This window comes from Triturus cristatus, chromosome 4_1 (genome assembly GCF_964204655.1).
Source record: "Triturus cristatus chromosome 4_1, aTriCri1.1, whole genome shotgun sequence".
NCBI classification, from domain to species: domain Eukaryota; kingdom Metazoa; phylum Chordata; class Amphibia; order Caudata; family Salamandridae; genus Triturus; species Triturus cristatus.
This window is the reverse complement of record NC_140585.1, coordinates 1,208,744,363-1,208,767,925: the sequence shown is the minus strand read 5'-3', so window position 1 is coordinate 1,208,767,925 and position 23,563 is coordinate 1,208,744,363. Positions and strand designations below refer to the sequence as shown.

The following is a 23,563-nucleotide window of genomic DNA, read 5'->3' as shown; positions in this document are numbered from 1 at the left end:
CACAACTTCAGCTACCCCTGTAAGTCCCTAGTAAATGGTACCCCTCTGGGGCTGCAGCACTGGTTGTGCCACCCCAGGAACCACGCGCCAAGGCTATGCACTCTGCCTTTGAAGGCTGCGGGTCTTGGTGCAGAGAATCCGTAAAGTGGACATGTGTGCCATGCCACCCATACGCTGCATAAGGTATAGGTAAGTCACCCCTACTGCAGGTCTTTAGTCCTAATGCAGGGTGCACTATATCCTATGTGAGGGCGTAGCCGCATAAGCAGATATGCCCCTACAATGTCCAGTCTATTCTGAGATGTAAGTTCACAGGGAAGCCATGAGGAGTACACAGCCTGGATACTTATCAGCACGAGTTTCCTAGCTCCATGATGGCTTCACTGATTTCTAAGATTTTTGGTATCTTGTCTTAATAAATCCTCACTACTGCCAGTGTTGGTTTGGTTTTATTAATAAATTCACGCAGGAGACTCTTTTAGATGGTCCCCTGGAAACCTACCAAGTACTGGTGTGGTCTCTGACTTGTTTTCGTCAGTCTGCCACCACCAGACATGATTCTGACCTCAGGGGTAAGAGCCAGCTCTCTTAGAGGACAGAGACAAAGCCAGCTCTGTTTGGAAGTGCTTCATACCTCCTCCAGGGCAGGATGACCTTCCAGGACAGGTAGCTTCAAAGTTTGAAATCCAACCCAGGAACTTCCAGATAGTGGGGGAAGCTAAGCCTCCTTTCCTGTTCCACTTTTGGCAGGAGGAGAGGCAGGAAAAATGGTTTCTACTACTTGTCTCCCCTTGTAACGCCCTTAAATTCAGTATTTAGGTGGCATCCCGAGACATGAATATCGGATTTGATGGACAAGAGAAGACCAGGACAAAGAAAACCTGCTGCACGAGAACTGAAGCCCTGCTTCAGAAGAAAGAGGTGGCCAAACCCTACCTGCTGCCCTAAGGACTCGACAATCACTACCTGCTGTATCGTCCTGAACCTGAAAAGGACTCCAAGAACCCCGTAGCACCTCCAGCCTTCAAGAAATCGTCAAGCATCTCCCTTGGAGTGAAGGTATCACTCCCCTGCAATCAGGCACTGCTCTTGTGAAGTCCAGTGTGTCAACTTGCTGCTCCCAGACGACCTCGACTCAGCACCTAAGTAGGAAAAGGTACAACGGCTCCGGGGGGTCAGATCTGACTCCTCATCAAGTTTGGAGACACCAGGATCTATCGGAGCTGCGGCGTACCAATACCCCGGGTAATGGACCCCCAACTGCAAACACCAAGAAGAAGCACCAGGCAAGCACATATTGAGGGATGTCGAGAGACCCAAGACCTACTTCCTGAGTGGTCCAGCTCAATCAATCAAATAATCTTTATTCGGTTTCAGATATTGAAGCCATGAAAGCACATGATAAAATATAATCATATAATAATAACATCTGATAAACAACAATCCTCACAGGGATCAGCCGGCATTTAAAAATAACTTGTAACAGTGGAAATGCAAAGATTCAATGGCTCCAATGTCACTCATACTATACCAATAAAACAATTCAATCAAGATCAATGCAGTAAAACACAGATCTGAGGAGATGACATACAGAAGAGTAAGACCATATAAAATACATGATACTGTGCAAGGGATAAAGGGAGCAAGCTGGTTAATCACAACTATACCTGAGCCTGATGGCAGATTTTTAAAAGTTGAGTACATAAAAGACAGTGCTACCTGTCAGCATTTGTGAAAAAATAAAAGCTGGGCGCACTTGCATAAAATTAGCCTTTTTCAAAATCGGAATTAAGAAGGACTTTCTAGGAGTGTCATAAAAACTGCAAAACATCATAAAATTAATCATGTCCTGTGGAGATTGACCATTTCAGCCACAGGACGGCAAACTTTGGCCCTTACTATGACCCCTGGGATGGACAAGGAGGAGGTGGAAAAGGTCAAACCGAAACTTCATCAGCAGAAATCTATCGTATGAGTTTATGAATCCCAGAAAGAACGGCTCTGCCATCTGGGTGGTTTTTATCATGACAAAGCGACGTACACCGGGCTTCATGAGCTCCTTTTCTTCCCTTGCCGTGACCCGCTGCACAAAAAAGGCCACCTTTATAAGGTTCAAGTCTATCTTGGTTGTCTGGTCCGGGTTGGTAAAGAGATCCCCTCTCCCCATGCTCGTTATGCTCTCTTCAATGTACTTGAGCCACTGCACACATAAGGCATAATCAAGAGCCAAGCAGTGTTTTAAAATGATTTTATTTAACGTTGTCCCTTACCGACCCATATTTTTAGCCAAAGAGATACAGGGCAATACGTTATCAGGTCAGTTATATATGTCATACCAAGCTCCTCATGTACAGTGAAAGAGGAGGTACCCTGAGAAATGGATAAAAGCCGTATCAGGAATTTATTTTCAGCGATTTGAAGGTTATCAGGGTTAGTGTACCCCCAAATTTCTCTGCTATATATAGCGAGATCCACTTCCTGATCGCCTCTCCAAGTTGCCTGCTCCTGACTGCAGGGACATCAAGATGCACAACACTTTGCTGAAATGTTCGCTCTGCACCTGGCCCCACCGGCCCCAGCACAGACCACCCTGCTGCGCCCCTGTGTTCCTCATGCCCTTGCAACCTCCTCTCTCGAAAGAGCCCTATCGGATTTACCTGTAAGTTCTCCTATGGAGTGTACTTTCAAGTTTCCCCCTTAATCTTGGTGCACCAGCTTCCAAAACCCAAACTTCTCCTGTTGGAACTTTGGACCTGGTCCCGACATCGACCTAAAATGAGAAGGTGAACCTTGTGACAGCATAGCCTGATTTTATATGCATTTGTCTGCTTTTTCCTAATTGTTTCCTATGGTGCGTAATTGCTCACAAAAGTGATATATTTTCCAAACTTTGCAAAATCGTAACTCCTAAAGTACCTCAGGTCCGAGGTGGCTACCAATACCCCTCTGTGTCTTACGACTGCAAGCAAACTTGGTACATGGCAGGGCATTGTGGCGCTCTTGTCGGGTGTTGCGTCTTTAGCGGCGGGACCAGGTCAATATTAATGTCCACAAACTCCTTCACCCACGAAGGAAGGCGCACTCACGTGATAGGCAATTTTAAATCCTTTATTTAGCGTTTCCATCGGACATCACACCTGACGCATTTCAGTCTCAGCGACCTTTCTCAAAGGATATAGTCCAGCATTAACCATCGTTGCAAAACCTTCCGTCCCAACAAGTTGCTGGTTTTATACTGCTGGCTCCCATTGGACCTCCTCGGTGGTGTCACTTTTACTGCATTGTGGGACTTGTGGTTTGCACATTTCCAACCCTCCAGTGGGTGAATGCCTGATCTACTGATGTCCGTTTATTTATTCTTTTCTCGCTGTTTTTCCAGTCACGTTCCCTCGCAAGCCTACTTTGGAGGCTGCGCGGACCCCTACCTCGGCAGGTCCGAGGTGGCTGCCAATACCCCTGTGTGTCTTACGACTGCACGCAAACTTGGTCCATGGCAGGACATTGTGGCGCTCTTGTCGGGTGGTGCGTCTTTAGCGGCGAGACCAGGCCGATATTAATGTCCACAAACTCCTTCACCCACGAAGGAAGGCGCACTCACGTGATTGGCAAATTTAAATCCTTTATTTAGCGTTTTTATATATATATATATCTCAAGATCAAGGCCGCATGTCTGGCGGCCGAAACGCGTCATTTGGACACTTGATGCTTGAATAAATCATCATTTAACTCTCAACTTTGCCTTTGGAGTCTGTTTGCTGGTGTTGCGCCTTTCTTTGGATGGTGGTACCCCTGGGATCCTGCTGTGGAATATATATATATATATATATATAGTCTGTTGTACAGGCTGTATGACCCTATCAGCGGAGTAGCGCATCTGCTGGGGGCAGACCTCGGTTGTAAAAATGGTGAAAACCTTTTAAGTTTCTTAAGGAAGTATTTGCTCACTCAAGATAACTTGGTGCGAAAATGTAATCAATAAAGTCCTACGACACGTTTTGATTCAAAAGAGCCTTGGTCACTAAATGGCATTCATTACATAGCAGTGCTAAATACAACAAGTGAAAACAAAGCACCATCTTGCAAAGGGCTTTAACAATACAATGTAACAGATAAACTATGTTGCAGTCACACAATAAATAGACAGTTTTGTGCTGTACACATTGCAGATAAGTGTATAAGAAATGAAAAAATTATCTAATGAAAAAAGTACCGTAATGGAGAAAAATACAAATCACAAAACTGCCTTAATGAGAAATATATTTGATTAAACTGCATCGTGCAAAAGGCGAGCATCCCTTTATGTGGCCTAAGTGGGTTAATTACTGGGGAAAAGTATATGGAATATCTAGGTCATGTAACACAATGATATGCCAACCAAACTATGTCATCCATTACATCCCTGGGTAATAAACAATCCATATAAATTCAAACAGTCCCCAGTGGCCCTGTATCCAATGTATCACAATATGAACTAGTCAAATAAATTACAACAGAAAACTGCAAACATTTGAAAAACAAGAAAAACAGTTAATCTAGCCCTTTGCGCTGAGCCATAGGAGACAGAAGGATACGTGGGGCTCATGCAAGTTTGTCATATAAATAAAATGTAAGTCATTGATGTCCAAAACTATAAAGTGCCTTATCCAAGAATGAACATGCACTCAAGCTTGACATATAGCGGATAAAGTCTCAGAGGATACAAAATAGCTAAATCTTCTCATCATGTGTTGATCAATAATATTGCCTTATTTAACTTCTAGGGAAGAACAATCAGTGTCTTTGCTAGAAGTTAGATAGGGCATTGAACTTTAGCCATTGATTTAGATCAATCTTATGTGTAAGAGTTTAAGAATATTTTGTTTTCCTCCTAACTTTTTGCCATCTGATCACCTTTAGATTATCTTCCTTTTGCTTCTTAATCGCTTCATCAAAATTAGAATGTAGCTTCTCAGCTAAGGCTCTTTTTGTGTATTCCCTTTTTTACATCTTCCCGAAAATAGCTTCTGCTGGGGCTGTTACATATTTTAAAGTATTATTGGATATCACTTACCATCAAGCTAAGGCATCAAGTTTACCTTATAGGATAGTCAGTGACAGTGACGGCATAGTTAAGTTGACTCAAGAACATTTTGGGACACCGCTGACTACGGTCCTTGATGTACTGTGCTCATCAAGTTTCCCTCAAAACATTTGGTATATTCTGCCGTGTTCAGGAAAACCTATGGTATATTTGTAAAAAAGGGGAGTGGTTTGCACGTTCCTAAAATTGCTTTAATTGTAAGAATTATACATTTATAATAATAATAACATAATACATGTAGACAATGTATTTTATCTACATTGGTTTGCATGCCTAACTTTCTTATACCATTATTTGAATACTTTGTGATACACTGTAGTTTCATAATTGCTTCCTGTTTTTGGTTTTATAGCCTGCGGAGAACGAACACTGGTGGATATGGTGTCAGGCTCTCGAATTATAGGCGGCCAAGATGCCCTGCCTGGGGCATGGCCATGGCAAGTTAGTCTTCAGTACATGTCTCCATCACGTGGTTATAGACATATCTGTGGGGGATCACTTATCAACAACAGTTGGGTGATGACTGCTGCACACTGCTTTTCACAAAGAAGGTATGTATGACTCTTATTAAAATGAAACTTTTTGTGTTGTGGATGTAAAATTTCTAGAATAAGAAAGCACATCAATATCTGTGTATCCTGACTGTGACTGATTGTAAAACATTACCACAGTGAAATAGGGATATCGTGTTACATACAATGTATTTGCTTACTTCTCCCCCTCACAAAGCCATGTATCTATAAAAATAGTTTCAGGACGTTAAAGAGTACGGTATTTTCCCGCAACCAAATACCGATTATACAGGCTATTCCAAAAGATGCCTGATGTCTGACACTCCCTTCTTCTCAGCTAGTTGGAAATTTCTGTACTGCAAGCAAGACCGGAAAAAAGGTTCTATGAAGCTCACTGCCCCCCTTACCAGCATCACCCCTTACTGGTGTGTTACCAACCACTGCTTCGAGTTCCGTTTTTTACTCCCTACGGTTTCAAGTTATTTCAACTTTGCCTTTTGCTCTCTCCCCTTCCTTGAAGGGTGTTTTTATCTATGCATCTACTGCTAATTAATTTTAAAAAGTGGTTAATGGGATTAAAAATGCCCCACTCTTCTCCCTATGCCATTGAATACCATCTTCAAGCAATGCATTCTGGGGAACAAATCATTCTCAGTAGCTGATCCTCACAAGATTTGTGTGTCTTTTTGGGAGATCTCATCCAGTGAGCGTGTCTCCTTTCAGTGTACTTCTCCAACTAAGATCCCCAGGGATGTCAATGCCCGAGGTAGTGCCAGTACCAGAGTAGACTATTGAGGCTGTGGAGCATGCAGACAAGCACATCTAAATAAGAGGGATTCAGCGACGGGTCCAGTGTCTGTTTGGCTTCACCTATCTTTACTGATTTGAAGGTCGCTGGCAGGCACCCTACTGAAACTAAGGCAGGGCTAGCTAATATGGAATGCTTGCTCACTGCAGGCACATTTGGATTTGGGTGGAGGAAGTGTGGAATACAGAACGGGGTACTGTTACACTAGGAAAGTAAGGAACAAGCTGGAGTAGAAGACTGGATTTAATTAAACAGGAACTTCATGAGACATGAAGGCTTGAGTGGACTACAAGCTGAAGGCTGGGCTGGAACTGGAGAAACAAACTAGAGTAGAGAGCGGAAGCATAAAAAACAGAGAAAATCTAGTAATATCATATAGAAGAAATATAGAGACAATTAACATAATAAAATCAAAGGCATGGTACAATAGAATAAATGAGCTTATGTTTGCTACCTGAAAAGTCTTTAAATGGAGGCAGGTAACAGTTAATCTACCACAATTTATTAAATATAGGGAGCAAGAGCAACTGAAGGACAAGAGTAACAGGACACATAAATAGCAGACAGACCAAACCTAACTAAACTAACTGGGAAAACAGATAAAGGATTGAAAGTATGCAGTAAGAAACGGGAACACTGAAATGCAGGTCAGCCAGCACATCTGCTTCAAAAGAATCACAAAAGACAAGAACCTAGAACTAGAAATTTTTACAGGACTGTAGAAACAGAAGTAATGTAGCACCAGAACGCCTCCCGCCGCTTGATTGCTATGCTGCTCGTCCGGGCGCGGCGTAGGCTATCCATGTGCTGGGGTCCCAAACTTGCGCCTAAGTTCACCCAATGGCTCGAGGACGCATCGCGATGCCAGACCCTTTTATCTGAATTCTGGGACCTTATGCCTGCGAGATCTCGGCCCCTCAACATATGGGGCCCCCTTGTGACATACCTTTATACTCGTTCACCCCTGAGCTAAACTGCCTCTCCTGCGCTCCCCGCCGACATTCTGCCTGCGGCGGACGCCGGTGTAGGTCAGTAGCCGCCCCCTCCCTGTCCTCACTCCCCTCCAGGCAGGCCTGCCCCTTTTTTTTCACATTGGTATGCCTCACTCCTACAACTGTTTATTGTTCAACGGTGTCTTTATGGTGTCTATGTAAACTGCTGCCCAATGCTGATTTGTTTCACTGACACTCTTTGCAATCCGCAAATGTATCACTGTGTACGGTGCTCTGATTCGATGCAAAAATGTATTTTGTCTCTGCAATTTTGTCAATAAAGGTTTTTGAAAATCAAAAAACAAATGTAGCACCAGAAAAGGATTACATTCTAGAATAGGAATTTATAAAAAGAGTGAACATTAGCACAAAGGACGATAATTCAGAAACTGAAAGATTTATAGCACCATACTAGGATTCTGGAAAGGTAAAAAGTCAAACTTACCAGGAGAAGAACTAGGAGTGAAGGAATCAGAAACCTACACAAAAGGCAAGAGCAAAAAATTGACTATTAAGCAGACCAGTACAAAAAGCTAGGCCAAGGAATGTCAAAGTAGGTTGAATGGATGAGAGTACAAAGAGTAACATGTTCACAGGGATTATTTAATACACAGTTTGTGAAGGAGGACAGTTGCAAACAGACATCCAGGTGTAAGCAACTAACAAGATACTGGGATTCATAGGGCTGCCTCGAGCGTGACTGTTACACAGAGTCTATGAAAGGGAAATACCAAAGAATTCAGAAGTCATAAAAAGTAAAGCAAGGAACACATTGCAGATCGAAGCTGAGAAAAATGAATGTCAAAACAGTGTACACTTGTGTAGGAATCTGGAAATGATAGGTGGTGTAAGGTTCTACCTCCAGTTTATGATCTCTTTGACCTGTGGGGACAAAAAGGTCTACTGTGCCAAGAATTTAGCGGTTTGGTATAATAATACTGAGATTAGAGTGAAAGCAGAGCAGGGTTTAAAAAGTGTTGGAGAGAGTTACATAGTCAACAGGGTCAAGGCTTTCAAGAGAGCTTCAGAGTGGAAGGATCTTTCCAGCTCCTTTGCTCCCATTTGCTGGACAATCACCTGCCTTTTGGGGCAGTATATTCTCCAGGCACATGCTGTTGAAATTACCAAGATATGAGAACAATCTCAATGCCAAGAATTGGGGTCCTGCTGTACTGGATACCCTATTCATCCCCTGCCAAATGTTTTTTCCTCCCATATCACGGGAGGCTGTTCTGTGCAACCCAAAACAATTAAGGCTGTTATAGGTACAACAGAAATCACACCATAACATAACATGAGAGAAAAGGAATTAAAAAATATGTTTTTGTGAGTTTCTAAACCAGATACTTTCTCTTTATGCTCTTTCTGTTGTGCACCACAAAAAAGCACAAGAGCAAGGCCAGGCAAAAGAAGAGGAAGTACTACTTTTTGGCACCTGTTCTCGCACCTACTGATTGTACTCCGCAACTGGTGATTGATATTGATTCCCAGTTTGGTCAACAAACTGCCTTTAAGTACTCATTCAGAGTAGTAGTTCAGACCTTCCCAATACATTTGAGTGGTGGTTTTCATCTCTTGAAGGATTCTCGTTAATTGCATTTCAAGCTTCTTGACCTAATGATTTAAGCTCACCAGAGTAATCGTCTAACTCTATTCCTCCTCCTCGTCAGCTAAGGTTTTGAGCCAGTGTACAAGACCCTTTATCTTCAGTGTTTAATGTTATGATAACTCGGTGAACACAGGCTGTTTATTCCCGCTCTATCGAGAGTGTCAATGAAGGCAGTAACCTCTTTGATGGCGGCTGAAGAGGAAATGCCACTAGTCTATTCTGGCTCGAACATGGTGAAATAAAGAAATGGAGAATCTTTAAAATCCTTACTGTGTTAGCCAAACAACTTAATACAGCAGGAACCTTGGTCTGACACATCTGTGCTCCAGATATTTCTAACTAGCCAGGGGATCTCCTCTCTGCACCAAAAGAGATTGCACATAAAAACACCACACTGACCTAGAAAGGGTTAGGGATCTGATTCCAAAAATGATTGAGGCCATATAGTTCCTGGGACGTGAGAATGTACTGGCCCCAATTGTAATAATTGGTTTCTTTCGCCCCTGAAGTCCTGATACTGTCAAACTGCAGAACCCTGTGAGCCAAGTACCTTTTGTAGCACTTGAGGCTCATGGTTGCAAGGTAGAGTATTCTAGAGCGTATTCTGTGGAGCTGGTGTGTGCCAGTGACTCAAAAGTCATCAACGTCATAAGCAACACTTATTAAACCACTGTTGAGGCAGTGATTTTTCTTTTATCTGATAGAGACATCTAGCCGCAGATACCTTACCTTTAAATTATCCCCAGGTACCAGACTGGATCTGAAAACTTTTCTAGATCAGTAGCTCTGCGCCTTGGTAGAGGGCGTTGAGCGACTGTAACTACATCATCTACCAGATGTGATGTTGGTAGAGTGTATATAAGTCCTCCCCTGACGCACTGACGTCAGTGTCTTCCTTTTGACGCTTACATGCGTATCAAAGAGAGTGGTACCTCAGGCCATTTTGTCCCATTTCGACGTCTGTCGATTGCAGTGTGCTTTTTTCTGGCCGTTTTTGGTGTCCTGTGAACTACGAGGTCGATCCCCCCCCCCCGTTCTATTTGCATCTGGGCATGCACTTTGATTCCGAAGGGTGCGGCTCATGTCTTCAGCTTCGGTCGTCACGCTGCAGGAGCAACGCATGATGCTGTTGGCGACGCGGTGGTCCAAGATCCCTCATTGGTCACGGTCCTCCTCTCCCTCCGAGGACTACTCCAGGGCCACCTCCTGCAGTTCTTCGTCTTCACGCTCAGGTTGGTAAGCCCAGTTGTAGGCAGTGGGCACTGCGCTCTTTCCCGCCTTTACCCTGTATGCGCGGTGTCTCTGACACTTCTCCTATTCCTCCAGTTACGGAGTCAGAGCGAGAATCTGCTGCGTGCTTTCTTGTATTTCTCAGTGCTGAGGCAACTCTGGAACAGATGAGGGAATACTATCTCTCCCTTCATGCCAATTTTGGATCTCTACCTCCCTCTGGTGCGCGTCTCGGCCCCAAGGAGGTCAGTGAAGCCTTGACTGATTCCAAGCAGGGTGGGATCTCCCTCAGCACCTGTGACGCCAGTGTTGGACCAGCTGACACCGATGTCAGCAGCGCCAATCACTCCTACGTTGTCTCTCCTCAGCAACAGCGAGGAGTCGTCCCCTCAATGCTGATTGACGTCGGGCACGGCATCGGCCAAACAGTTCTTTTCAGGCTACCTTTCTTTGCTTTCAGAGAAGCCCCCTGCTCTTTTCTGCCCTTTTCCCCTTGGGAGCCAAGTATTTTGGTGATGTTGGTTATGACATAAGTGACACTACTCAACCTCCTCCGGAGTTTAATTGGGTGTCTGACCTTGGTGAGGCTAGTGGCCTTGATTCTTCCTCATCCTCGAACTTGTTATCTTCTCCTGGTCTTGCTAGTGAGGCTAGCTCCTCTTTTGCCGTGCTTTTGCGGAGAATTGCTGTGGTTCTGGAGCTGCCACTCCCTACTGCAGAGGTGGCCACTGATCCCCTAATCGGGGTGCTTTGTCAGGGCCAGATGGGGTCTGAACCTGTGCTTCCCTTCAGTGAAGCCCTCTTTGATATTCTGGTGGGCTCTTTGGCTAAACCCGTTTCAAGGGCCTCAGTGGACGGGTCTATAGCTCATAGGCATCGTCCTTCTTTTGGAGACCTTATCTGCCTCTTCCGACAGCCTACTCCGCACAGCTTTGAGGTTCAAGCTGCTGCAGCCTCCCCCGACATCGGCACCCTGCCTGCAGTCCCTCAAGCCAGAGAGTCTAAAAGTATAGATGCTCTTGGTGATATATCTTTTCTGCCACTGGTTTCGCTTAGCGATCCCTTAATACTGCTTGTGTTTTGGGCCGTTTTCTCACATGCTGTGGGATTCAGTCTCGCACCTTCTCTCTTCAATCCCTGATGACATCAGGGAAACTCTCTTACTTAGGTGCTTCAGGCTAAATTTCTGATTTGTTGCGGCATAGATAGCATGGATTCTGTCGGACAAGCAGTGGCTCTTTCAGTAGCTCTTTGCCTGCGTAACTGGCTACGCACTTTTGGCTTTTCTGAGGCTGTTCAATCCACTTTGGTGGGCATGCCTTTTGATGGTCAACATTTGTTTGGCACTAAAGCTGACTCTGCTTTACGCCATTTTCAGGATAGTCAGGATGGAGCGAAAACTTAGGCCCTGCTTGCTATACCGCCTTCTTTCTTTCCCCTGTACTCAGTCTGTTCGGGTATGGCCTCCTTGATTTATTTTCTGCATGAACCATTATAAAACAGTGCAGTTGTCTTCTTCTTTTCACTTGTCACCTCCGAGTGGCATCCAGTGTGGGGCTCCTGCCCCGGGCAGGTACTCTCTTTTCCGTTACTCTTACCTGTCGATGACAGATTGTGGTCCCTGGTTGTTCTAGGACACATATTATTTTTTAGTCGTGTTTGGGTCCTCAGCCGGGGGCTGCACAGTGTTCTTTTGTTTTCTCCCCAAGTGATGACTGGGGTAATTTCCAGGTGTTGTACGGATGCAAAGTTGCCTTGTGCAATGTCCGTCAGGGTATTTCATCTGTATGTCTTCCAGGTCTTCCTCTATTTCTTTCTGATGTGATAGTACGTTTTATAGGGGACTGCACATGCTGTGCTTTGATACAACAGTGTGAGTCGGAAGATGGTGCACAGGGGTTCCTCTTGCTCCCCCACCCCTGTTGTTGAGTGTTTATACACATTAGCCAGGGAGGTGTTTCCTTCCACTCTATCTGGTGCACTTCTTTTCTAGCAGACACACAGGATGGGGCCTGTTTCTTGGCCTAGGGTGCATTTTCCGACCTTGACCGAGGTGGTGTTCTTTCTTCTTTATGTTTTTTTGGGCATTAGCTCTTCTTGTGCTACTCTACACTGTACTCAGGCAGTACAGGTTCTTGCCCTTTCTCTTCTCTCTTAGGTCCCTTGTGGACGTGCCTTGTCCATACCTTGCCACAGGTGGCCTACTGTGCCGGCCCTTTTCATTTCTTGCCTCTGCATGGCCTTTGTTAATCTGCTTCAGTCTGCAGGAAACTACTGTTGCTTTTTGTTCTGGCATATGTTTGTGTTTGTTGGAGTCATCTCCCTTATGCCTCAGTACCAACCCCCGCTTTTTATTATTGGCCTGGCTGTTCTTCAGATGTGCCTTATACCTCTTTTGGACTTATGGTTCTCTTCTCGAACATGCATTCCTTGACCACCCAATCTGGGTTGGTTTGTACAGAGCTTGGTGATACGTTGGGATTCTTTCCAGGGAGTTTTCCCTCGCTTTTAAGAGCTTGGCTACAGTTCCAACACCCTGGGGGGAAGTTAGTTATCCCTTCCACTAAGGACCATCCTAAATATTATCTTGGGTGACGTCAGAACCCCCGCTCATGATGGCATCCATCTTGTTGTTCGGGCACAGGTCATCCTGTGCTCCCGGAACCTTTCCTTTTCTTCTAACCTCTACGCTTGTTAGGCTGTGGGCTTGCCTCTCCATTTGTTAGTTCGGTTCATTACATTGGCTCTTTAGTTGGATCTTTGCTTTTGGCGTTGGCCTTCCCATACTAGTTCCTCTATCTTCTCTGCTGCTTTAGCCAGGTTCCTTCTCCATCTGCTATTCTTTCTTCAGACGGGTACTTATTATCTGCATAGGCCTCCCTCTGTTGGCCTTGTTTATCTTGACCCCTTTTTACAGTTCTCCATAGTAGTCTTAATTCTCTACTCTACATGGGTTTTCCTCTTCCCATTTGGGTTTTATTTTCACTGGTACAAGGCCATATGGTTGGTTGCCAGCTCGCGGTTTTTACATCTTAGCTTTTTGACCGTTTATGTGCCCTTCTTAAACACCTTTTGTTATACAGTGTTCGGTCTGTATATGTATTTGTTTCTATCCATAGCTATATATAGATATGTATGTGTATCATAAAGGAGGTATAAAACATATAAATAATATATATACGTGCCTGAATATGAATATATATATATGTGTGTGTATGTATGTATATATATATATATATATATATATATATATATATTCAGGCATGTATATATATTATTTATGTTTTATACCTCATTTATGAGTCTCTCTTTAGTAAGTGATTTTCTCTTGGTTCTCTTAGGGAGGAGTGTGGTTTTGCCTTCCATTGTACTCTGGGGAGGCCTTCGCATGTGTTTGCTTTCTCTTGCTCTGCTCCCCCACATCCTCCCCTGTAGGGGGTTTACGCTTGCTAGCCCTGGAAGTGATTCCTCTGACCACGTGTGTCTGTGGCCTCACTTGTTCCTCTTGCTCACACGGCTTCTCTTCTACTATCAGCTGGTGCTTTCTGCATTACTTCTGTGCCTAGAAACCTTGGCTCGGCAATTTTAGCTACTGACCTTGGCCTACTGCTCCGTTCTCTTGGCCTGGTTGACTTAAGGTGATGATGTAGTATTATGTTTCTATGTCCTACTCTTTCCAACTTGTCTTTGTTTTTCTGGCATGGTGTTTTTCTCATGTTTGTTTGCACTATTTGCGGATTCAGTTCCGTACAGAGTTCTCCACTCTGTTTCGGGTGAGATTTCATCTTCCTCACCTCCCTTCCTGGCAGTTGGTCTCTCTTTCCTTTTTTATACCAGACCTGATACCCCAGTTGGGGACCTTTAGTGGGATTAGTTCGTAGACCCTCATCCGGGGATGGTATTGCTTGGGTATCTCATTCAAAGGTAAGGAATTTGCGACTAGACGTTCCTATCAGATGAATAAGTGACTTACCTTCCGTAATGCCTTATCTGGTAGAGACAAGATCTAGCCGCAGATTCCTTACCGACCTAACCCATCCTCCCCGCTCTGTGTATTAATCTTCCACTTTCTTCCCGATCCTTTCTATGTCTTCTCATGCCCTCATAGGCAAAGATGTTAAAAAAATGAAACACAGAGATAATTTTGACAATTTTTTTGGGCCCATTGTTGTTTCTTTACGTGACTCGGCTTTTTAGCATGGAAAGTAGTCGCGGAAGAAACTGATGTCAGCGTGTCGGGGGAGGGCTTATATGGACTCGGTCGACATTACGTCCGGTGGATAATGTTGTTACAGAGTCTCTTAACGCCCTCTACCGACGCGCAGATGTACTGTTGTAGAAAAGTTTCCAGATCCAGTCTGGCGCCGTGGGATAATTCAAAGGTAAGGAATCTGCGGCTAGATGTTTTGTCTCTACCAGATAAGGCGTTACCGAAGGTAAGTATCTTATTAAAAAAGAATAAGTGCTTAATTACACACATAACTAAATAATAGGCACAAATTAACAAGTATACAAACAGGTGTGTGGAAATGCCTATAGGAATACCTTCTAAAGGCCCTCGCAAACTACAAGGATTGCACAAAAGGAAGGATCAGAAAAGTTAAATAAACTCCTATATGTAGAGTAGGCCCACAATGTCAGAGGCACCTTTAACAGTTTGCACATTAGCAAGCCCTCATTCCTAAGAACAGAATACCCTCCTCTGTGTCTAACGCAGTCATGAGGAATGTAGTAGTGAAAAGTGAACCCGACTGGATATGCCAGGAATGTCAATATGCAATCAATTGGCAGAATATAAGCCCCTCAGCTTCAATTAAATATTACAACAATCAGAAAAAATTCAGATGTACCAGAAATATGCACTGATTTTTACTTTCAATGTTACCATACTATTCCTGGATTAGCAAACATAAAACAGTGAAAATGTATTTCCAGAGTTGTATTCCTACCTTAAAGATTAACTAGCAGAAACTGAAGACCTACATAAACAGGTCCATCTACTCCTTAAAAAACCTGGGGGCATAGCCCCAAATCTTGAAGTTCTTGACAAATGTTAAAGCCTTCTCCAGAGTCACTATCTCTGGACCTAGGGAGATGTAGGGTGAGTAGAGTCCCAAATTGATGGTAGTGGGTTCCAAAGTGGTCTACCATGCTCCAGGCAGCTCCCAGGACATCAGACTCTGTGAGTAGGGCTTATCTGCTTTCGGATCGCTGTCACAACAAAAATGCAAATTCCTTTGGACCTCACAGGGGCTTCTAGTGTGTAGCTTGCCTGTAAAAGATGCTTGCTTTGATGTTGGTTCTTTTTAACCCTTTTTCTTTTGTTTTCTTTGTACTTTAAAGCACTCGATCAAGGGAGGATGGGGAATGGGAGCTACCCTAGCAGAAGCCTTTGTCTTTGAAGCACACCCACACAGCACAGGTTGCAGACATTACAGCAGTCTAAAATCCAGTGCAGTCAAACCTACTCCTGGCCCACCTGGCACACTCCTTATTAGTGTCAGCAGGGGAGGTGGCTTCTGCTGCTTGTCTCCTTATCTGCCTCTCTTGCTGTAGCCCAGCATTGTGATGCAAACAGGCAATGGTTGCTCTCCCACTCCCTCTGGATACAGACACAGGTAGCAAGAGGGGTGTAAGCTCTGCAGGGCTCTCCTTGTATGGAGAAGCCCCCTCCCCACAAGCCACGTTGGATAGTCTCAGGTGTCCCTCAAACTAATACTGCTACAGTGCACTCCCACCACTAAAAACATTGTGGCAGTGGTCTCAGCAAGTTTTTGGAGATTTGCAGCTTGAAGTATAGATGCTCCATGAACGGAGGTGCGTTCTCTGTGGTCGTTGAGCATTTGATGGTGTCTTTGTAGATGATCGCAACGCCCCTTGCTAGCTTCTGAAGCCGGGCCTGTTGTGCAATCTTGCAGCCTGCCCGGATTGCTGTGGCGATGTCAGATGCTGGTCTAGGGTTTAGCCAGGTTTCTGTGATGAATAGGAGGTTTGGCGAGTCGCTGCTCACCAGGTGCCAGATTTTAGTTGCATATTTGCTGAGTGAGCTGGTGTTAAGTAGCATGCATTTCAGTGAGTCTTGGGGTGCTGGTTTGCTGCTGTGTGTGTTGCTGTTAGGATCTGTTGTTGGTGTGGCTGGTGCTTGCTTGGGGGTGTCAGTAGGTTACTGTAGGTGAAATGGCAGTGGATGCAGGGTAAGGCTCCTACTGTGGTGTGTGGTGCTGCAGCAGCGACGGGAGAGGCATCCCAGGTTGAGTAAAAGAAGAAGAGCCGTGGGGTATCGCTGAGGGGGTGGATGGACCAGGGTTTGTGGCACTGGGTGCAGTCCAGGCACGGATATATTCCTATAGCAGCTGCCGTTAAGTAGATCCTATGAGGGTGGAGGAGCACGGGGTAGTTGATTGTGGACAAGGTCTACGTGAAGAGTGAGAACAAAAGCATGGGAAGGCAGAAGCAGGGAAGCAGTGGGGAAGGTGGGAAAAAATCTAGGAGGGTGAGAGGGGCCAAGGTCAGCAGAGAGCACCAAAGGTTTGGCCTGAATAGCAAAAGAACGAAAAAGGCGAACAAAGGCTCTAAAGCAAAAGTGCAAAATGGGCTGAACCAGAAATAGCTTAAAAGGGCTGAAAAACTGGTGAAGAGAGCAAAAGTGCAAAGGGAAAAGGCTAACAAGAAGATGATAGGAAACTGCGACGAGCAGGGGGAGACAGAAAGAGAGAGTGATCTGAAGGTGCGTGGGAGACCGGGGGAGAGAGACATGAAGGATTGAAGCAGGAGCTGCAAGGCAGCAAGCAACATCCGAAAGGGCCATGCACTGGTTAGAGGACTGGTCGCATGTAAATGGGGGGCTGGGCCTAGGGCCCCCCCCCCCAAATGTGAATAGAGAAAACAGTGGCTCTGAAGTTAGAGTTCAGTTGAGTCCAATAAGCTCAACACTAGATTCTTTCCATTCTGGACAGGGTTTCACCAGTGCAAGGATTCATCAGCAAGCTTGTCCATTCTTCCTCATCTATGGTCCCACTCTTGTCAAAGTCTCTGCACAGGGGTTTCCAAGTGGAATTGAAGAGTTCTCAAAAGTGGATGTCCCCACCGAATCTAGAGATGCCACGTTGCTTCTCCACCCCTAATTGACATTTTGTGGAGCTAAACCACTCCCGTTTACAACCTACTTGGGATTTTCAAGATGGCAAAATCAACTGAACGTCTGGAAGACCTCTTCCCTGAGCTTTGCTCCTTCAACCCTAAAAGGGTTACTTCCTTTCAAAACTTCAAAGGTTAAACTGGTGCATGAGTTATACTCTAGCTTTACATGTGTGTGAAATGTACCCTGAATGGCGTACAGTCGTTTTCCAATGCCTTGAGTGCTCGACTGTGAGTATCCTGTATAGTGATTTGTTTTTTGGCCTCACCCTAACACTTATCTAGCATGTGTACGAAGGCCCTTTACATGAGTGAGGTCCCAGACCTGTTCCGGGACCTGGAGGATTGTACCAAGCGTGCCCTCATTCAACTAACTGAGGACTATATTCCATGTCGTGTGGTTAGCGTGTAGAGTGGTGTTGGCAGTATACCATGTTTTGTGAATCAGTAACTATGACCAGACCTTTTTTCTGTGTCACTGGAGTGGAGGCATATTCATGTAATGTACACTTATCTAGTGGGTGCGTGAAGGCTCAGGCCTGTCCCTTTACATGAGTGACGTCCCAGACCTGTCCTGTGACCTGGAGGGTTGTACCAAGTGCGCCCTCATTCAAAAAACCTAGTAATCAAGGACCATTGCCTATGTCATGTGGTAAGCGTAGAGAGCAGTGTTGGCAATATACCATGTTTTGTGAATCAGTAGCTATGACCATACCATTTTATCTGTGTCATTGGAGTATAGGCATATTCATGCAAAGTAACACTTCAATGCACTATCCCAGGTTCTAGCGCTGACATCCCAAGTGTATGTAATACCTGTGCTTGTACTTGTCCTGTGCTGTACATGTATTATGTGTGTGGGTTAACCAGGGTAACGGAGGCCTGTGGATTACATTTTGGAAGAACATGATCTGTTCCTGTTGAAAAGATGTGGGTGAGATTGTTTTTCAGACAGTGGAAGTGTATTGCTGACATCACTGAAGCTGGGGGTAGGGGAACCAGACCCTGAAGTGGGGAAAGTCGAGACGTGCTCCATTTGAAATTCAGTATGGTTCTTTTCCTGAGAGGAGCTGCTAATAAGTCTTTCTTAGTACTGCCATTTTGGGGATGGTGGGGGTGAAGTCTGGGGCTGCTGTTTCTGCTGTCAAGGTTGAAAAAGGTTCCTTTAGTTGAGACCAGTCTTTTGTCTCTTTACTGATCACTATCAGTGTAGCTGTGGAAGAGCTGGGTGCAGAAACCTCACACTTCCTAGTGCTTCTGTTGTGGGCACTCCCGACTAAAGACTACTGTGCTGTGAGAAGCATCACTTTGCACAAAGGCTGTGTCTGAGGAACAGTCTGTGAGGACAGAAGAACCACCCAAAAATGGTTCTAAAATTGCAGACAGAGAATATGCATCCCCTATCTGCTTAGACTGCATACAAGTGAGAGCCACTGACCCATTTGTTTTTCTAGTCTGGCCTTGCTGGAAGAAGCTGAATATTGCAGCTGAAGCTCTGACATGAAGCACTTTGCAGCCAGCCTGTTCCTGATAGAGGGAACAAACCTGCCAACCCTGCAAAGGTGCAACTGACCTTAAGTGCTTCAGTAGCTTTTCCCCCATTGCTGTGTGGGTCAGCTGGCTGAAGGAAGGCTCAGGAGAGTATTCTGCTTGCCATGAGGCATGTTGGCTGCAGACTCTTTTGTGGGCAATGTTCACATGAATTTTGGACAGTGGTAGTTGTTGTTACCTACAAGAAGCTTGTTCTACCCTCCAGACATTTGCCTGAAAGGTAGACGATGCCAACACCATTAAACAACTGCATCGAAGGAGTGCTGTGCTACTGCACCAATGGCTCCCATGGTAGCTGACCTTGTGCTGCTGTGACCTCTGACTTTGGCAGTCTGCCGACCACAACTGAACTGTGACCTAGAAGGGGGTCCATAGCTCACCAGAGTTGCCACCAGCCTGCGAGTACATTGGCTCCTGCTACTGTGATGCTGTGGTCCTCCCTAGATTGAATTGTGGGCCGAGCCTTCAGCCAGCAGGTGATGTGTGCTGTAAGCCTCCGCCATCAAAGGCGCTGAACGTTAAGTACTATAATTAAGGGTAATCAGCACTTAAGCATTAACACTTGCCTGAGGGATACGGGATACTTAACCTCGGGGGCGGGAGGGTGTTGAGATCAGTCTAGTCTTGCCGGGGCAGCACCCAAGAGAGGAGCTAGGTGGGGCAGATTACAAGGCGCAGCAGCCCATCGCCAATATGATAACTGTGCATGTTGTATATGCTTTGAAGTACTACGTTTTAGGTAGTACTTCTCAAACATTGAATATTTTATATATTCACATGCTTGAATCCTTTCCCCTTGTGAGGCTGGGAATCCCCAGTACATTAAAACAACAGCATTCAGTATAAAATATACAAAACATATAGAACAGTGTGTAAAATTGCCATAGGCCTGAAACAACCTTATATATTTAATAGCACATCCACCTCATTAGAAAGAACCCAAACTTCAGCCAAAGAACTGGAAGCTCAAGCACTCATACTCCCTCTAGAGGCCACCATAGCTCAGATTTCTTCTGCACAGCGCGTGTAAGGGAGTCTCCTGACAGAGCTCTACTCTGAGCTGTCATTGAACCTTAGATTTGTTACTTTCTTGATCTGACCTGGATTTGGACCAGCCCTAACTTCAGCGCAGAAGTACTGTGAGTCGTTTTCAGGAAAACCGTTAAAATCTCTGGGCCAGGGAGGTCCAACTTACTGGACAGTCAACTTTCATCGACTGTCACCGTGCCTGACAGGGACAAGAAATCTCTGTTCAAGGCTTGTTCACCTTGTGATCTTACAAGATTTTCATTGAAGATCCGCATTTACAGTGTATTTATTGCCATTATTCTAAACATATGGCATTTGCAGGGGTTTTTCTTCTGAGACTCTTAAGGAGAGATAAAGGAGGTTGACTCTGTATCTAATAGCAAAGGAGAATATTCCTCCTTCTAAAGGAGATGACCCCTCTGCAGGGGAAGAATCAATGAAAACTGTTCCTCCAAGCACTTCCACAAAGGCAGCGCAAAAAAGGAGGCTTATTCAGCTTCTTGAGTTGGATCAGGGACAGCTCTTGCAGTCTCCCTCTTTCAATGTAAACATAGAAAACATGCCTCTAAGTGGTCATCAGATGCCAATGAGGATCAGCATCTAAAGAAGAAGACAAAATATACAAAACCACAATCCTCGCCGATGACCTTGTCAACGGCGTCATCTACAAACCGTTCATAACTAGACTTTCCTTGTCAAAGGCGAAAGCACCATCTACAATGACAGTGCCAATGGTGTCGACTGTGGACCCATCAACTTCAACCTTGTTGAAGGAGAAATCAGCCCCGTCAATGACAGCTATGTCAAAGGTGACCATGCCATCGATGTTAAACCCTGTGCCCTCGACGACGATGACATTGTCGATGACATCAATGTCAATGCCATCAACGTCAATGCCATAGTCGATAATTACATCAACGTCCATGCCATTTTCGACTATGCCATTGACGTCAATGCCATCACGACCATTCTGTTGACACCATCAAATGCCGTTGTCATGCCTTAAAGGTATCAACAATACCACCAGCGCAAATTCTGCAGTCTGATCAGGAAGGTTAGCAAGTGAATATGGTTTGCAGACTGCGTATAGCCCAACTCAGTTGAATGTGCCATATGTCCTGGTATTTGGTGGCGACATGGAGGAAAATTAGTTTTATTCAGACTTTGAATATCCTCAGTATAGCTTTTCTCATGATTCAAGGTCTTGCATTACTCCTAGACTCAGACGCCCTAAGGTTGTTCAAGTGCCTGTGGCTTTTCTGACTACATTACGACAAATTATGGAAACTTTCCAAAAGTTGGTAGAACAACAAATACCGCAACACCCTACTCTTGTATCAGCTAATCCTCCTCCACAGCAGTTGCCAATTCCCTCTCCACCATTCCTAGAGCATCACTCAGAGTAGTTCATAGACCAATGGTTCCACCCATGCTTGGGGCCCTTATTTATGAAGGGCTTATCTGATGTTTCATCACATTTTTTTGACACTGCTGCTGCGTAATCGATGCACCACACTGCACCCTATTTACAAAGTGATGCATCTAGGCAGATGCGTCACTTTGTAAAGCCCTGAGCACCATTATACCTGCGTCAGGTTTAATGTATGCAGGGTGGGCGTTCCCCCGTATAAAGGCTTGTAGAAGTGGCGCAGTTAAATCTATGAGATTTCACTGCGCCACTTCTACGACTTCACTGTATCAAATTCTTACGCCTGCTTCAAGAAGGGGTAAGAACTGATGCAGGGCCTGTCACATGGGACTCGCCCATTGTTTAATGACACATTGCTGGAGTTGCGTGTGTTTTCCGACACATTCCATCAATGCGTCATAACTGCGCCACTAGATACCTCAGGATTCCTGACGCATCTGTTCAATCCTTATGACATGGAGCCCCGTAGTGTAAATACAGCGCTTCCATGGTGTCGCAAGGAGGGTGCAATGAAAAGTGTTGCATCGATGTTTTTAACCAGCGATGCAATACTTTTCATAAATGAGGCCCTGGATATATGGTTGACGATGACTCCAATCATTCTATCTATACCGATGTAAAAGAGAAAGAAGGTGAACTTTCACCAGATGATGGAAGTCAAGATGATATGGTGACTCTTAGAGAAGGGAATGATAGATCTTTCCCTCAAGCTCAGATAGGTAATATTTGCAAATGTCATTCTCTTCTGGAAAGAGTTGCAAAGAAGTGTAATCTTCCTATGAAGCCCGTTGATCAACAATGTTTTCTTTACGACTTTTAAGAACAATATCAGAAACCTGCACTATTCCAATCTTGGATTTTATTTGGTCAGAAGGGCTTAAAGTAATGAAGAATCCAGCTACAGTTCAGGCTGTGATACCTCGCCTGGTAAAGAAATATAAAGCTCCAGAGACCACTTCAGCTGGTCCTACACCTAACTTTTGAGTAGAATTTTGATTCTTGAGTGGGCTTCATTCCATTGCTGTTTCTGGCTTCTTGGCACTAACTGTATAGTTTGTTGAGCGGCGTTCCCACGATGAGCATTTGAAAAGCTCTGTGATTGACTAACGTAGATAGCTACTTACAGGTGATGGTGTTTCCTATTGTGTAAAGAATATCTCTTTGTTGGCAATCATCTTAAACTCCTTGTGTTGCCAGATATGGTTTTGGGTATAAGTGGCACAGAAGATTGTGTTCTCCATTGTGAATCTTTTGGAACTCTAGACTCCTCCCACACGTCTGCAGGGGCTTGTCTCACTTGCTTCAGTTTCCTGTTTTGTAGGGTATTATTTGGGTATTGTAGCACAGACGTTTCAAGTGCTGAGAAGAGTTTTCACCTGTTTTCGTTGTGCTTCTTTTCTTCTGAAGCTAGCCGGGTAATTATGGTTACACTTGGTCTTAGAATGGCTTTTCTTGTTTAGTAATTAGAAACTGCTTTGTATCTCATTGAAAAAATAACAGGATTTGAATTCAAACTCCTGTAATTATTTATTTCAAAGTTGTTCTCCATAGTCTAAATGTGTCATTTCTGAATTTTCACATTCCTCAAAACTGTGTTCGCCTCCTGAGCAGTGGCTTTTAGTTTTGATATCAAGAAAAATTGGGTAAGGTGGATTCATTATGTTTTTGCAAGCTCAAAATCCTGGATTTACAATTCAATCCTTAACTGGTGCATGAAAGTGGGCTGGTGACACAGGCCATCCCTTCTGTTTTCCTTGAGGCCATCCATCATTCTACCCATATTCATTCATACTGTAGATAGTGGTTGTGTCGTTATCTGCTTCACAAATAGCGAGACTGCCAATTCTCTCATGGCAGGCCCACCCTAGGGAGCTCAGATGCATCGATCCCTGTCAGGGATGCCAAGGAGAAGCCATCCTATGTCGATTGACGCGAAGGCCCGACACTCTCCGGAAACCAGTCAAGGAGGAGGGGGACTGAGGGCTAAGGGTTGGACACATACAACAGAGTGTCATCAGCATACATTGACACAATATGTGTCACAGTGCCCACCCACACACCGCAGTCCCGAAGTTCTGTTCTCAGATGTATCATTAATGGCTCCATGGCAAGTGCGAACAGGAGTCGCGACAGTGGGCAGCCCGGTCGTAAACCCCGTTCAATGCGGAACATGTCAGAATCCACCT

At 44.8% G+C, this 23,563-nt stretch overlaps 1 protein-coding gene across 1 annotated transcript in view; it reads left to right on the top strand.

Annotated features, from left to right (window-relative positions):
- Positions 1–23,563, top strand: part of TMPRSS12 (transmembrane serine protease 12) — a 319,835-nt gene that overhangs the window by 83,472 nt on the left and 212,800 nt on the right. Inside the window, exon 2 of the mRNA XM_085654544.1 lies at positions 5,433–5,631. Coding sequence (XP_085510670.1) covers positions 5,433–5,631 — 199 coding nt within the window. The remainder of the gene's footprint in view (positions 1–5,432; positions 5,632–23,563) is intronic.